The sequence below is a fragment of the Lepisosteus oculatus genome, chromosome 21 (assembly GCF_040954835.1).
Source record: "Lepisosteus oculatus isolate fLepOcu1 chromosome 21, fLepOcu1.hap2, whole genome shotgun sequence".
NCBI classification, from domain to species: Eukaryota; Metazoa; Chordata; class Actinopteri; order Semionotiformes; family Lepisosteidae; genus Lepisosteus; species Lepisosteus oculatus.
The window spans coordinates 9,813,767-9,830,661 of NC_090716.1; the positions used below are offsets into that span (position 1 = coordinate 9,813,767).

General features: G+C 37.4%; 1 protein-coding gene across 4 annotated transcripts in view; it reads left to right on the top strand.

The window, feature by feature from the left end:
• The window catches only part of dennd2b (DENN domain containing 2B), a 76,856-nt gene that overhangs the window by 34,002 nt on the left and 25,959 nt on the right, over nt 1-16,895 (top strand). For 3 of the 4 annotated variants that reach the window (XM_069181756.1, XM_015338244.2, XM_006642601.3), the window contains exons 3-6: nt 2,948-4,192; nt 7,502-7,647; nt 15,108-15,250; nt 15,853-16,047. In XM_069181756.1, coding sequence (XP_069037857.1) covers nt 2,948-4,192; nt 7,502-7,647; nt 15,108-15,250; nt 15,853-16,047 — 1,729 coding nt within the window. The remainder of the gene's footprint in view (nt 1-2,947; nt 4,193-7,501; nt 7,648-15,107; nt 15,251-15,852; nt 16,048-16,895) is intronic. The other variant, XM_015338245.2, reaches the window with a different exon arrangement.

Consider the following 16,895-nt stretch of genomic DNA (forward strand, 5'->3'; position numbering starts at 1 on the left):
GCCCGTTTCCTGCACAAACACACAAAAAAAACATTTTTCCTTTGCTTTAATTATTTGAAGTATCATCAAAAGCCGTAAAGGAGGAAATTAATCATTAGCCCTAGTCCAATTTGATTATTTTTTTGCCATTTTGTGAACATTTCAAGAGAATTTCATTATTACATATCTGATTACAGCCATCGCTTGAATGGAACTTGGATGGAATGTAACACATTGCATCAACTGGTCTAAAGGCATAAAACTGCAGTGTATTATGTTTAACCACAATCAATAGGTCACAGAACAAGTATATAAGGACCAAATAAATCATAGGGGATAAAGTTTAATGATCCTGTAAATAAAGATTAATCAATGCACATTCTCATTCTGTAAGCATAATTTAGGTTTGTCTGGAGAACAAAGATAATTAAGGTGAATTCAGGAAACTTCAATCACTACACAATACGGGCTGTGACCATTTTTTCTCTGTTAAAATGGTTGTATCCTCTTTTCTTTTTGTTTAACAAAATGTCAAACTATATTTCATGTGTTTCTATTTAAATGTAATTGAGTTTTACAATTTATAACCACAGCCTATTGGAAATTGACTTCATGTTGAGCTATATAACATGATATAAGTGTACTTTCATCTTTTTTCTTCAGTGGAACTATGGTTACTATTAAGGTTAAAAAGCCATTGTGCTCTAATGCAGACAGGCCTCTAGTTTTCTTGTCACATTTGTAGTGGTGTTGCATTTATTATTATCTCTTAGTCCTTACTTTCTGGATATGCAACGACTGAACTATAAAATGAAAAACATTTTCTTTTTTAAGTTCTCTGAATAATTGTCTTCTTAATATATTGCTTTAAAATGTTTAATTTTGCAACAAGCATAGACGTCTCTTGGTGTCTGCACTGACTTGATGAAAGCATGCCTTTCTTTTTTTGCTCATGCTTAATTCAGCCATCATAAATCAGTGCTGATTTATTGTTGAATGGGTATAGTTCTGTTAATGACATAGTGCTGGTGCCATTTGTTTCCTTAATAGCTGATTTATAATAGCAAAATCTGTGTACTTTAGTTAATTATATAGTACTATACCTTCCAGCTGTGCTGTTTATAATTAGTTGTTGAGTTCAACAACTAGTTGATCTTAATTTAAAATGTATTTATGCATACAGTACTGTCATTTAAAAAAACATTCTTTAATTTGGCAAAGCTCCAATTTTTACTTTTACTTTGAGAATTATATACTAGAAGTAAACATCACTATTCTCAGTTACATGCAGTTGCATGGGTATACATTTCTCAGATTTCATAATTTCCAAATGCATTGCTTCCAAATATTATATTTATTTTGTCTTCCAAATAATATGTCTTGGTTTATAACACTTATGTACAAGAGTTGCTCATTTATGGTAGTACTGTAGACACCTTTTTTGAGTGTCAATATTTTAAAGAGCATTAAATAAAGTATAACTGGAGACATATTGTACAATACATGGAACAAATCTGTACTTGAATTTAATAAAATACATAGGGGAGAACATCTGCTATTCAGCGTAATATACTTATGTAAGTAAAAGGAAATTTGTAATCAATTCGTGTTTCCTTACTTTCTGAAAGGTATAAAACATCCAATTCCATTTTACTCTAAAAAGGGATTTCTGTATTAAAATATGCAAAAACCTAGGTTGGCTTATTTCAGAAAGAAATCATTACAAAATGAAACAGAGAAAGGGTTTTTCATTATCAGTAATTTTATGTGGTTCTTGGCTTTAACTCTAGTAGCTATGATCAGATAAATGGTGCGCTGTTTTGAAGCTTTTCGGAGAGAGTGTCCAAGAAATACTTTAGACAGTGTAGTTCCTTCTGAAGAAGCGGTTTGGAAATACCATGTCCCTTCTTAAAGACACCCTGAAGGTTTTCAGGTGCAAGTCCGTGTGTGGCTTCTGGGAATGTCAGGAGTCTGAGGGCATCGGAAGGTGGAGTGTTATCTGTTCAAACTTGTCATCCCTTTCTCCCAGCCGGCCTTTATTGTTCAGACAAACTCTGTGACATCAGATTACTGTGAATCAATGAGTCGTGGGTTTAAATTTCAAAACAGGAGCATGCTTCTTGGAACAGCAGTAGAGATTGTGTCTGTTGAGAAAGTTTTTTTACTTTATATTTCAGAGGCGTGAAGCTGAAATGAGGTCAGCAAGGTTTATAATCCTGTTGCTCAGCGCGCTGGTTGCAGAAAACTACGTCATTTGGAAGTGAACAATAGGGTTGTAGTCCTGGTTCAAAGTTTTCAATGTACAGTGAAGCTGTTAGCACAAGACAGCAGAGAAGACAAGGCCCTCTGCTCTCTGTCTTAGGGAATAATGAAGTCTAAGATTGTTGCCCGATTCAGCTGGGTGGTTTAAGGTATGGCTTTTAAATGTCTCAGTCCGGTTCGGTGTGTGTGAGGTCTGCTTAAGTTTTACCGGCATAATGCTAATAATGTGGAAAAGTCCACACATGCATTTTATGCTGTTCTTTTCAATTTATTTTGGCCTTCTGTACAATTATATACTGCCAACATCTTGTCAAATTACTGCAGTAGTTTCCATAGATTATTTTACTACGGTGGCCAACTATTTCATTTTAACTTCTATCTTAAAGGAAGTCTGTGTTTTTTTAATACTCTGCTTTTTTTGTACTTAAGAAAGTGTGTGCTTTCCAAATCCTGTGAGCTTGGGCAATGATTAATCAACTGGCAGGCACAGCACACCTGAGCTAACTCCCTTTATCCACGCCTAGTTTCCTGCATTATGCAGTCAACAAAGGTGAAAGACATTGTTGGTAAATGCTTTACAGTTGATTGGCTTTCTGGCTGTCTTTTTTTTCTAAGGGCTTCTTTTAGGAAAAGTACAGGGAACAAAAAAAGCCCAATAACAATAACACAGAGACGTTTCTAATTTCCCTCCCTGCTCTCATTGCAGGTGCCAGTCTGCATCTCCACCTCCCATTCTCTCTCCGGTGAAAGGGCCAGCGCACCCTCTGAGTGACAGTGAAGATTCCTACCAGCAGAGCAGGTATGCCAAGGCTGCAGGGAACAAACTCCTCCATCTGAGGAACTGGAGCAACAGAGCGTCAACTTTGAGGAGCTGCTCCACACTGCCTTCTGACATCGAATCACAGAGCAGACTCCTGAAATCCGTGAGCATCGGCTGCCTGGACAACAAGTTATCGATCTACAAACCTCCGGGGGTGGGAGGTCAGGACCAGAAGGAGAACCTGCAGGAAGGCTCAGCTGGGGCTGGAATAAGCACCAGCCAGCTGGGCTGGAGCACGCTTTCCCTGGGACCGGCCTCCAGCCACAGGAGCCTTTCCCTCAGCAGGAGCAGCGTCTGTTCCCAGGCAGTCGGCATCCGCAAAAAGATTTCCGAATGGGAGTGCAGGAAGGCCGCTCCGTCTAGGATGAGTCTCTGCCTGGACAAGAGACCACTGGGCGAGCGAGTGGGGGGCAGTGAGGGCTGCCCGAGCCTTCTGTCATCGCCGTGCAGTGAGAAGACCTTTGACTTCAAGGGCATAAGGAGAATGAGCACAACGTTTTCTGAGTGCTCCTACCCTGAAACCGAAGAGGAGGAGGCCTTGGACAGAGAGACCCCCAAAAGGTTTGAAAAGAGACTGAGCAAGACAGAGACGTTGGGGCTTTTCTCCCGCTCCTCCACGAGGAAGGAGACATCTGCTGTCCTGAACCGGATACAAAAGATTGAGCAGGCCCTCAAAGAGAGCCCAGGCCGGGGCCCGCCGCAATACCCCAGCAGCTGCTATGCACCGGACAAGACACGGAAAAAAAGCTTCACAATCGGCCCCCCTGAGGACTCAGACAGCACTTGCACTAGCAAAAGGGGCAGCATCAGTTCTGTGGTAACAGAACCAGACTGCACCCCTGGGACTGACAAGCTGGCGAAAGTAAAGCAGAGGTTCAGTATGAGTTCGGGACGCTCCTGTAGCCCAGAGCTACTTCCCGATATCCCAGGAAGCACTCCCGTGAATCCTGTGCCAAAACCCAAGCGCACCTTCGAGTACGAGGCAAACGGAAACCATAAGAGTATGCCAAGCAATGGTCTACCTCCCACCCCACCCTCTGCCTCTCCTCCCCCTCTCCCCTCAACCCCTGCTCCCCCTATCACACAGAGGCAGAAGAAAGAGGGCAGCTTCAGTAAGAAGCTCCAGAACAGGTGAGACACATTTTCCTGTTGCGTTTCTCTTTTATCATTTCTGCGAGGTGGACTCATAGTTTCTTTCCTTGAGCACTTTGTCATTCAAGTCAACCCTAAATGGTTTTTCAGGCATGGTGTCCAGCTGCTACAGTATATCAGAAAAGACAAACCACCCATTAATTTGTGTAGTACAAGTTTCAGTATTTTGTTTTTGGCAGATTTCTGCAGGCAAATAGTTGAATGTATGGATATAAATTAGGAAAGAAAAACAATGCATCTATGTTTTCTTTTGGAAATGGATGTTACAACAGCATGTATAAAAAAATCAATGTTTTAAAACTAATAGGAAGCTGGTGAGGAATATGATTGACTTAATTCTGCAGTTTTTTATTTTTCATTGTAAAAGAGCAATTTTACCTCAGTAATTGAGAGCAATTGAAGAAAATAGGTTGTATAAATAAAAAGTATGAAGATGTATTCATATTCTATCTTTCTGTGCAAAATTTCAGGGGGCAGTGTCTTTTTGGGGTGTAACAGCAAGGAATTTCAACAAAAATGTTTTCGAAAACATAATTGAAAGTATTGCTTATTAATGATGCATGACTTCAATCTAGTTTTCCTTGGAAGGAGACCTGTTATTGGCATAACATTAATATTGTTCTGTAAATTGAATTCTCAGACCATGAAAGAATTTGTGTATCTGGTCTGTTGAACGTGCTGCACAGAAACCGCGCTGCTGGAAAATCACAAAAGGACAGAAGAAATAAAAAGATTTATGAAGTTACAAGAAAGAGGAATGTTTATTTATTTAATATGAGAAAAAATCAGGAGTAGTGTGAATTCTTTTACTCCCATGTGAGATTTTCAGTGACAGTACATTTATTTAGCTTGAAGTGCTTAGCATATCAAACACATACTGAGAATTTATCAGGGGGCAAAGGCTTCAGGTCAATGTTTTGCTGTTTACCATACTTTTTGTTTATGTTGATTTAGTGTGTGAATTATGACTGCTGTATTGCTGAGCTCATACCGTATTACTGAGAGACGAATATGAACCATGAGTATAATGTATTAACTTTGGTCATCTTTGTGTTCAGTTTTTTCTAGTCTGCTTTCATTTGATGACATAAAGACGGAAAATTTTTACTGAAATATTCACTCATTTTGGTTTCCTACTAACAAGTGGCTCCTTTTTATATATTTGCACAACTAAGACTTGTAGTTGTAAATATGATTATTTGCCAGGACTTCTAAAAATCAATTGTTAATATAAATAGAGGAATAAGGCATTCATTAACACCAATGTTATGGATCTTAGAAAACAATAATTTTGAAATAAAAGCTCCTCTATTAACTAAAAATCACTCTTAACAGTATGTATGGAGAGATCATTAAGTGTAATATTGTAATAAGATCCTGTTAAAAATGTTTAGTTTAAAAAGAGTCTTCTCTGAAACAAAGCTGAAAACTTGATAATCTTTTCAAGAAGTTCAAAATAGATTGGTAGAGAGTGGAAATGCCATTATATAAAACAAAATACATATATGCTATGAATTTCTGTGGAAAGTTTAACCCTTTGATGTACTTATTCTAAATCTGAAACTAAAGAATAATACCCCCAAAATTCAGAACTTAGTTAAAGTGTATTAAGTGTATTAATTTCTCTTTTCCCTATTGCTTCCTGTGATATAAATGCAGATGCTAGTCAAAAAAGATTTCACTCTGGCACTTCTGCATTATAGTAGTGTGTTTTGTTTTTTAGTTTCATGTGTTTTAGGCCTGAGAGCTTCTACAGGCCTGAAATAGTTACAATTTACTTTGAATGTGGTGACTTGCCTAATATCGTCAAAGTAATAAGAGGGAAAAATGTACTGCCGTTGGTACATAAGACTTTTTAGGATATGCCGTTTTCACAAATGAAACATGCATATGCAAGCTTTACTTGTCACTGCAGGTTAGCAATCAAACAAGTTTAGCATTGAATAAGGCATGCAGGCTCTTAGAGTCGTAACTAGAGACTTTATGTTGTAAAAATCTGTATAAATTAGGCTTGTAAGTACTGGAAGCCTGCCCTGCAGTGGACTGGCATCCTATTTAGGGTGTGTCCTGCCTTGTGCCCTGTCTTGCTGGGATGGACTGGCTCCCCCACGACCCCAAATTGGATGAAGTGGCTTTTGAAAATTGATGGAATGAAACGGCGGAAGTCTATTGCATTTGTAAAGTTATTTTTCTGTCCAATTTTGAAATTGCTCGTCTGCAAAGACCATGCAGCACGGAGCTTCACACTGGGACAGATACTGTATGCCATTAAATTCACAACAAAAACTGGGGACCTGCATTAGGGTGCCTCACTCCCGTATTTACAGACCATTGCGAAAATGCTTATGAAATGAGAAGGACCAATTGAACTGCAGCATGGCAGATTGAATCAACAATCAAAGCCTTTTGTAGTTTGCCCCTGAAATATTGTTGGGATCATTTCTATGCCTGCAATATGTCATAAATGAATAGCCCATTGTGCAAACTGCTGGCTTCGTAATTACCTCCTTAGAGACAAAGTTATAGGTCAAGTGTAGGTATAATTCAGATATCAATTGATGAATATAGGTGATCCATATTGAGATGTGCACAAACCTAAATGATTGCCTGACATTTCTTTTTCTGCTGCACCTATTGACTTCACACCTGCACTGGTTGCAGAGATCCCTCATACGGCCACACCAGACCGTCACGTGCTTGACAAAACATGATTTGTAACACTGACTCCTCTTCTGCTGTTTGTCCAATTAAGTGCTAACTTGGTATGTATCATTCTAGTGACAGTACCGTTACAATAAGGTGCTAAAACTAGAATGCCTGCCTGATTACAATGTTATTTTCTTGTTGACATGCATCCCATTCTGCAAACTGCTCTTGAGCAAAAGCTTTTTGGCCAATTAATTCCAAACTTGGTTGGTCTTGTTCTCATTACATGTGTTCTCACTTTAAATAATCAGGTAATCATTTTACAAGTCCAGTGAATTTGTCCCACAATATGATCGTACTACTACTTTCAAAAACAAGCTTAATTTGTTTTGTTTTTTGTTTGTTTTTTTAACGGAAATTCTAAATGAATGTAGTTGAGACATCAATGATCACAGCTCTCTTTATAGCGCAAGATTTGGTTTAATCTATTATGGGGATTGGTTGTTATCAAAGAGTTGAGAGTGCATGAAATGAGTTATACCTGTAAAGCATTAAAGATTTCTTCGGTGCATGCTGACAGATTCAAATGTATTCCGAGAGTCTTGGTTTTAAATGTTTGTTGTTTCCTGTTTTGCTGACCAGAAAGTCCTTTGAGTCTGAAGATGCGGCAAGTCTCCAGTCTTCATATCCGTCTTCACCCACGGAAAATGGTACGCCCCCGTTAGAGACCCATAATCACCTAAGCTCCAAAAGCACCTCAGAAGAAAATGCTTATGAAGACATTGTAGGTAAGACCATAATTACCATAGTGATCTGAAAGAGTCAAAACGTTTCTCAAAGCCCAATGTGTGGTGCGTCAGTGAAGATTTTCCGTGTGTGAAGGTACATCTTGTATCTTAGGGTAATATGTTTATTATTTCTGGTTCTGTAGGTTTAAAAACAGAATCTTTGTGGGCATGCTATTACACACATGAGATGAAGAGCCAGATAGAAAGGAATACAGGGGATAGTAAATTAATAAGAAAACAATTTGTATCCCACCAGAAACGTTGCTTAAATCCGAAAGAGGCTTAAATTTATAATAATATAATTTGTACTATTCTCACAAGTTGATTCACATTCAAAAATGTCTCTTAATAAAATATTTATATTTGTTTGAGTATTAAATAAGTGTTATTTATTGCTTAAAATTATATTTTTATTTTCACTGGATAAACAGGATCCAGTGAAATAGGATACTCTTTTTTCAGCAGAGAAAATAACATTTCTGTGGCACTTTATTTCAAACGTATTTATTGACATTATTTTTCTGCTTCTGAAATGCCTTAAATTTCAATATTTAAAGTTTTTTTTTAAATGTTACATTTTATGTGTATCCAGCAGTCCTTTATGATTAGTTTTTTAGTTACCTCTTATTAAACAGATATCTGACATGCTAATGCTGTTTACATTAGATTGAATGCATTTGATAATTTGTCATATATTTTAATTAATAGATGTATTGCGTATTTGTTAAAGTATTTAAAAGCCATATCACACTAAACAATTTATCTGTCATGCAGAATGTCCAGAAGAAATCGGGAAATTAATGAGTCACAAAAGCAGCATCCTGTACATTTATTTCTGTGAACACACTGTTCTTTATATGTGCATATACAATTACAAAGTTTGTTATGAAAAATGTAAATTAAAAAAAAATTCTTATACTTGTTTTTAACACATGGAACAGAATTTTCTTTCTTAAAATCAGCTAAATGTGCTATGCTGAAGTTGGCGTGGACAATGTGAATTTGAAAGCCAGCAATCACATGTGGGTTGTATAATGTGTGCCTCCCCCTGGCTCAGTGGAATTTGACAGTCATGGCTCAGATTTATATCGTATCCCTTTATACGTGTAGACTGGGGCCTAAATTTGCTGCCCTAAATAGTTTGGGGTTTTGTAAATCATTTTTTATTTGACTCATATTGTTAGTTGTTCTAAAGAAAACAAAATATAAACGATCAATGTTTGATAAAAGTGAACTGGGATTGCATTAACATAGTTTGGCAATTATTTTTTTCTTTTTTCCTTCCCTGAAAAATAAGAAAAAATTCAATTTTTGTCAACATCCTTGATATGGTTACCTGTTGTTCCTGTAAGAGTTACACTCAATAGACTGGTATCCCAGTAGTGGAAGATGAAGCAATAGATTTTAAGTTCAAAGTGGTGAGCTAAGATGTCCTGGTGCTTGCTGCTTATTGTGAACTCATTGTCAAGCAGAATAGACAATATACAGAAATGATGTTTCTGAGAGCTGCTATTCAGATGACAGATTTTGGTTATTTCAATGATATATTCTGTTCTCACCTTTTAGGTGTGACTTTCAAAGGGAGCTTTTTTCTCGCTTTTTTATGGTATTTGAACTAAATGCACTTGCATAGAAGTGAAATAGTGAATTGTTTAATTTTAATTAGATTTCGATAGTGTGCTCAAAAGAAAGAGTATCCTGTTTGGAAATAGTTGACCTGTAGCAAGAAATTTCAGGTCCTGCTGTTCACAGTGACACTTAAACCTTTTCTGTATTCTCAGAATAGTTCACATTTCTGTCCGCTGAGTGTGACCAAGTACTGGCATGTCGTGCACTGAGTTTTATTAGCTGGATTCCTTTCTGCTAGGAAATGAAGTGAGACTAGTGAAATATACAGCACCCTGAAGGCCCCTCATGTGGCAGATCTCTCTGAGCAGCTTGGTCAAAGCCAAACGTCAGGCTTATTCATTCCGGTACAGATTTGGTCACCAAATGGAATTCCATTCTAAAGTCTTCTCCAAGATAAAATACTTTTGGAATTGTAAGGCTAACAAAGGAAACAAGGAAAAATGTTCATCTGTTTACTGAGTGATGAGTTCATTTGTCTCTGAAAGTCTTTTAGTGTTTGAGAATTCGCTTTCATGACTTATGTTTTTAGGTCTGTGGTGTATCACCAATTTTAAAACCACTTTTTTTCCTATACATCTTAACAATGGAAATGCAAATGAGAAATTTCTCCTGAAAAATAAATCACCTTGTATTCAAAATGGATTTTTAAATGTTTTTTAAGTCTCTTTATAGGCAATAATTGAAATAATTGATTTAAATGATTTTAATGTCTTCTGAATTCTTTACTTTGAATTTAAAACAGATAAATGCCATGTGCACATGCTAACAAATCTCTTGTCTCTTCAGTACCTTTAGTGCAGTTCAGAGAGTTTGATTAATGATCTTGAGAGAACCGATCACCCTCTCAGAGCAGGGTGCTGAGAAAGCAAAGTCTGTGTGTGGTTTATAAATTAATTTCACTTATGGTTGATAATATAAGCTCTAAAAGACACACACTCAAAGGCAGAAGTGTTGGCACTGTATATTAAATTGCTTAATTCAACTACCCAGCTCCCACCTGCAAGAATGAATGTGATCAATAAAGTGAAAGACAAGCAATTTAACTGAATAAATTAGAAATCTTGTTTCAGATACAAGGTATAAACAGATACATACACACATACATTTCAATTGACATCTCATTGTACTGCCATTTACAATCTAGATATTCTGTGATTGAACAAAGATTTCTGACTTATTCCATAACTCCAGTAGGAGTCCTATAACTTTCTATTCCAAACTAGAAGGTATCGAGCATGTTTTTGATTTGACCTGAAAGGTTTGTTTAATCCCTTCCAGACCTGCCGTCCATATTCTGATTGACTTTTTTTACTTGTTTACTGCCCCAAGCCCCGCTGATGTCCCATGCTATACCTTGTGTTTAAAAGTATTGTACTAGTGTGTCGTTTGACTGAATAATACACATACTCTAGTTTTCCTGGAGAAATATTCTGCAGTGGCTACTGACAAGGATTTTTAATTAGACCAAAGCAGACATAATCAGATCTCTGTTTCATATGACTTAAGGGACATTCTTGCATTGATTTAAAGATGTCAGATTCCCTTTTCAGGTTTATGAATTACATAACGTCTAGCAGATAACTTCTATTGAATAGAATAAAAGTGCTCTTTGTTCATATATGGTAAACATCATGCTGCAATTCTGCTTTTTGATAAATGTCTGAAATTATTGCTCATGTTAGTGTTTAGGGATTTCATAGGCATCTAGAGAAGCAATATTGTCCTCAATCCTTTCTGTTTTTAAAGACTGAAGTGTATATAGACCATATAAATAAACTAATAGTGCAGCACATATGGACTTTTTTTTTACATATCTTCTGCATATATTTTCTAACTGCATAAATCCCTTTAAAAGGTACTTAGAAATCCTTGGATCAGTAGATCACTAGATCCAAATTTAGCAAACATCTTTATTGTCCTCTGGGAATATGATGAATTATTTAGCATTATTAAACAATTATTTTTAATGTTGTAGTTGTGATAATTGAACACTCTGCGAAATCTGTTTAAAATGCATAATTAGGGTGCTATTTTCACAACTGGCAAAAACAGAATGTCTGTAGTACATAATTGGTTAAAAGCCGGACTGAAATGTGAATTAAACAAGCTCTGGGATTAGTGATCAGTGCATGAAGGAAGGATTGAGACAAAATGCTCAGCAGCCAATAGGTTCAGTGAAAAGCAGATTTTGTAATTAGCAGATTTTTAGTGGTTTAATTGAGAAACACACCAGGCCAAAGGTAAGTTTAAAGGGATGTCAACTAAGAAAACTACAGAAAGAAAAAACACTACTTGTGTCAGACTAGAAATTTAAAGCTGCTCCTAATGTGCAAGTAATCAGACGATCAATCAATACGTAAATTGAGTGCTTGAGTTTTACTGGATGTGCATTGTTAATGTGTCAACATGATATCAGATGTTTTCCAAAATTTAGAAACTACTGTAAGATACATCTTTAAATAATTTCCTTTCAGCTGCCATCATTTATTATCTGCTGAATTGTTGTGTCTAGCTGTAATTTGCACTGACCCTACAGATCTAACTGAACAGCTGGTCTTAGTCTGATCAGTAGAAGCTGAAAACAGCTGATAATGGAAGGTGACATGATTATGCAATAAAAATGTAAAAGAAATGTGAAATGTACAAAATAATTTAATGCATTTAAGAAATAAGAAGGGGTCTGTTATTTCTGTAGCACAAAAAACACCCTAAACTCTAATAATAGTTAATTATTTTAGCACTGAGGCATGTACTATGTGTATTGTGTGGAAAGATAATAATCTTAGTTGATTATGGCTGTACTGTAGTAAACTTGTACTGAAGTAATTTGTACAGTAATTAAAATTAGAACACAGTTGTATGTTATTCTAGTATGTAACAATTCTGGATGGATTTGTTGCACTAATTATCCCAAGTTTTTAATTAAAATTTTAATTACATATTACAGAATACAGATTTAAATTGATATTAATATACTGAACTTTTCTACTTCATGTATTGTATTAAATTGCATTAAAATGCCTGTTTTAGCCTAAGGTGTACATTGTTTGATGGGCTTAAAATAGCTTTATCACAATTCTGAGGGACAATTTTAAATGATTAAACCACACTTCAGTTTATAGATTTTGTGCATTTGCACATGCAGCATATTTTAATGCATCTGTTTTCCTTAGCAGTTTAATTATGATCCAGCTATTGCCCTACTTGTTTGAGAAGTCGATTTCTCTAGGCAGAAAGGCATTCTTGAAGTGGAAGTGCACACTTGTGAGGTGTGCCCTGTCTCCAACGATTATTTGGAATGTGGTAACAAGAGCAGTTAATAAGCACTTTCTGCTCCATCAGCAGTGAAGGAAACGCATCATTTCTCTAGACCACTGTTATTATGCAGTTATATTACAAAGCGTGTATAGAGCACACATGGCTCATTAGTATGCTTTTTACACTAATGATATACAGTTTGATAGGCTACTTAAATCCTGTTGAGTTTCCAACCAAATAGTGGAATTTTGTCAAGTAAGATTCAAAAAACATTTTGCACTCTGGATACCAGAATGGAAAACCTACAGAAAATGTTGTAGCAAAATATTGTAACAATAGCAAAAATATCGTAATCTTTTTTAAACAGGGAAGGGAGAAAGCTACTGGAAGATGGCCTCCCTACAGACGGCACAGTCAGTGAGACCCACCGCGTTCGTTACTGCTCTGTTTGTGCCCTACCGTTTCTGCTGCCTTCGTTGCCTTATTTTTTCGGGGACTCACTTGACTCTTGTTGCTGTTGTTGGGGAGCTGAGTGACATCATGCTTCGAAAACAGATGGCGCTATATCTTGGGGGCAAAAGCAGCACAAATGCCCCTTTCTGCACAAACCAGCACAAACGGAGCACAAGCAGAAATGAGTGAGACTGCTTTTGTTCTGCTGCACCGTCCTGATGGGAATATTAATGCCCTGTGCGCGCTATACATGCATCCTCACACCCCCAAAGAAATAAGGCGCTATATCTTGGAAACGAAAGCAACACAAACCTGCACAAACAGTGCACTAAGGAAGGCATTGAGTTTCATTATGCTGCAGTTTAAATTCCATTTACAGTTTTAAACCCACTAAACTTACTGCCTGCAAAATTTTGATAATAGTCTGATTGCAAATTTAATTTATAGTCATCCATGATGATAATCCCTGTTGGCAGTCACGATAAAAAAGTCAATTTCAGTTGTGCTTTATAACAGTAATGCTGGTCAAACATTTTTAACACATTTTGGAGTTATTATTTCTATGTAAATCAAAGAAACTTTGACATATTGTAGCAATTTATTTTTAAAAAATGTATACTTAATGTTCTTTTCTTCATTAGAAGACCCTGTTGTATATATGCAGAAATTATACTTAAAGTGAGTTAATGACATACAATTCCATATCCATGCCATCTTGGAAATGACCCATAGTTTATGATTAAAGAGCAGATTTTCCCTTTTTTCATATTTGCATCACAATAATGCATAGTCCTTAAATTATTCTGTGAGAGAACATTTGAATTATGATGTAATTAAAAACTTCAGTAAGCCTAACCGATATCAAAGTGCCCCACAGGAAAATGTATTGCTTAGTTGGCGGGTAGCATATTAGTCTCTGTTTTGGAAGCACCGCGTGCTGCAGAGAAATACAGTGATCCCCAGATAAGGAGGCTGCTGAATCTCCGTGTGAAAACAATGGAGAAAGCTGTAGTGTTCCAGCACTTTAACTATAAATTCCTCCAAGTTGCATAGATCTCTTTGTGTCAATACGGACAGAAAGAACTGGAAGCAGATCAGCAGAGTGCACTGGGAGTTATGAGAGTTTAGCAAGACAAATGACTTTCAGTTTTATGAGGGGAAAAAGCAAATAAAATATGAGGCTGTGACTTTAAATGAAGAAATGAGAACAGTGCCTCCTTAAACCCTCAGTAATTTCTCCCAGGAAGCTATATTTTCTACTGGCAAGCTGGCTCAAATGCTGTTTTGAAGTTCGTATGCTATTTCTGGAAACACACTGAATTACACATACTAAAATCTAGTAACTTGTGGACAACATTGGGAGCACTCTGTCATTTAATCATTGCAAGTATCTTATTTGTTGTGCACAAATTGGTTGATTTCAAGAAAATGCTGACTTTTTTTGTGCATGGGGGTATTGCTTATAATGCGTTTCTTGTAAACGATTTCTGATGCTGCCAGTACCTAAACATGTAGGAATCGGGCAGCGAGAAAAACAAATGTACGGGGAGGAATACAGTTCCACGCAGGTTGATTGTCTTCCAAGTGAGCCCACCGTGTGAAATCCCCTTTGTTTTCGTGTCATTAGCAGCAGGCTCACAGAGAGAGCCTGCTCATTCAGGGTCCTTGGCCTTGACCTGTCTGCTTTAGAGTGTGTTGACAGGTGGAGAGCACGGTGCACCAGAACTCAGTGGCTGTTTGCATAGAGCTGTCTGGTGAAAAGCCCTTGAATTTGTCCAAATAAAGAAACGGGAGTGCGTAACGAGAAGGCCTCCTTCAGACAGTCAGCATCTTAGTGTGTTGACTCATGATCATCCCAGTATCCTGTAAATACAGTTCAGCCTTCAAGCTTTTGCCCAACAGTAACTGTTTTCAAAGACAACACAAATGAGGGTCAAAGCAGCCAGCAATCTGTTCCAAAACCTTCCCGCATGACTCATAGAACTGTAAACCAAGGAGATTCCACTCCAGGGTGCTTGTTTTTTTTTTCCTTCTTTCTTAAAGTTCTCCTTTCTTCCTCTTAAAACAAGTTTTCTGCAGGCTGTTTTCTTTTAAAGTTGTGTCTTCCAAACTCCCCACAGAGTCCCCAAAGGAGAACCCATACGAGGACGTGGACTTGAAGGGCCGAGGTGCAGGCCGAAAATCCAAGGTATCTGAGAACTCTCTCGACCCGCTGAACAGGATGTGGACCCCACAGGACAGGAAGTACACTACTCCTCCCCAGGTAATTAATGCCTAGCCGAATAATCATCTAATTTTCTCCTTTTTAAAAACAGTAAAACTGAAAAAAAAATATCTTGCAGCTGTAAGGGCTAAGGTTTCTGAAGCATTTTTTTTACAATGTTTAAAATGCATTAGTTTGCTGCTGAAGGAAATCTTTTAAAATCTGACATTTGACCCCTTCCATCTTAAGTACCGAATCTGGGTAAGTCATGTTCATGTTTAGTGTCTGCTTGTTCTTTTACAAAATGAGTGGTATGAATTTAAGTTTTTATTTAAACTTGATAAATTAATGGCCCATGGAAGAGTTCTTAAAAAATGATACTGGTATGAATAAAGTGTTCAGTGACTAAAGCTAAAAATGGTGTTCGGCTTAGTCATGTGAAATTTGCATTTGTACTCCACGGATTCTATATCATGTGAGGATCATTTGAAAAAACGGAGCACGCATCAGACCTTGAGACTTCAATATTTATAGGCCTGAGTTTACATTGCTTTCATGCAGGCATGTGCGTGCATTGGCATACATTAACAAGAGAAATAGTTGCATTTTCAAAGTGAAATCTTGAGTTGCAATTATATTGGGACAAATGTGTTCCCTTCAAGCTTCCTTCCAAACCTAGCAGCCAGTCCCTGCGCCTGCCTGGCCCATCGGACAGGAAGAGCCACCGGATGTCCCGCCTGCCGAAGAGGCACAGCCATGATGACATGCTGCTCCTGCCACAGCTCAGCCTGCTGGACGACAGCCTGAGCACTGCTAGTGACACTCTCGCCACACGACGTCATAGGAGAGTTCCCAAGGTAAGAACCTCCACTCCTGCATCTCGCAGGGCTCCATTTTCAAGACCAGGGCTCTCGGTTAATACTGTGATGACGTTCAGGACATTCACAGGCTTTAGTTGCAGTGGATGCAGACTATTGTTTTCTGTGTGAAGAGCAAATATTAAAAGGAAATACACTTTCCTGCTGTTTAGGGTTTTTATCTCCTTGCATTGCTGTCTGTGTGCAGTAAAGCAGGACATTAAAGGCTGAGAATAGGAGATGTTTCTTTACTGAAAGAGTGGTGGGAATCTGGAACAAGCTGGCAGTATTCAGAAAAGAAATGGAAGTTCTTAACTGATGTTCGGGAGAGATAGCGGCAGGCAAAACAGATTTCTTCTACCTGTTTTAAAAAACATTCATTGCCGAATTTTGCTACTTACAGATCTCTTGCATTTTGGTTGCATTTATCTAAATGTGGACCATGCTCCAAACTACAAAAAATGTAAAGAAATGTATTCTTCCAATCTCTCATTTTGTCTTCTGCTTAATTTAACACATTGACCATGCTTCTTATGATTGAATGATATGATTGGTTGAACTAAACAACCAAAAATATGGAAGAAAAAGGCAACTTCTACACATCTCTGTGCACTTTTTAAACTGAACAAGAAAACAGTGTCGAGATAGAAGGAAAGAAACTTGTGTCCTTTTCCAAACATATTCCTCTTCACCATGGATTTGCAGATCAGCACAAAAATGTTTGGGCTCAACCAAGAATCTCCTGCTTCTCGTAATCATCCTGCTGTTTTGTCTTCCTCTGTTCCTGCAACATTTTCTCCGCGTTTCCTAATCCTGTAGTCCCTGACATCAAAGGACTCCCTACAATC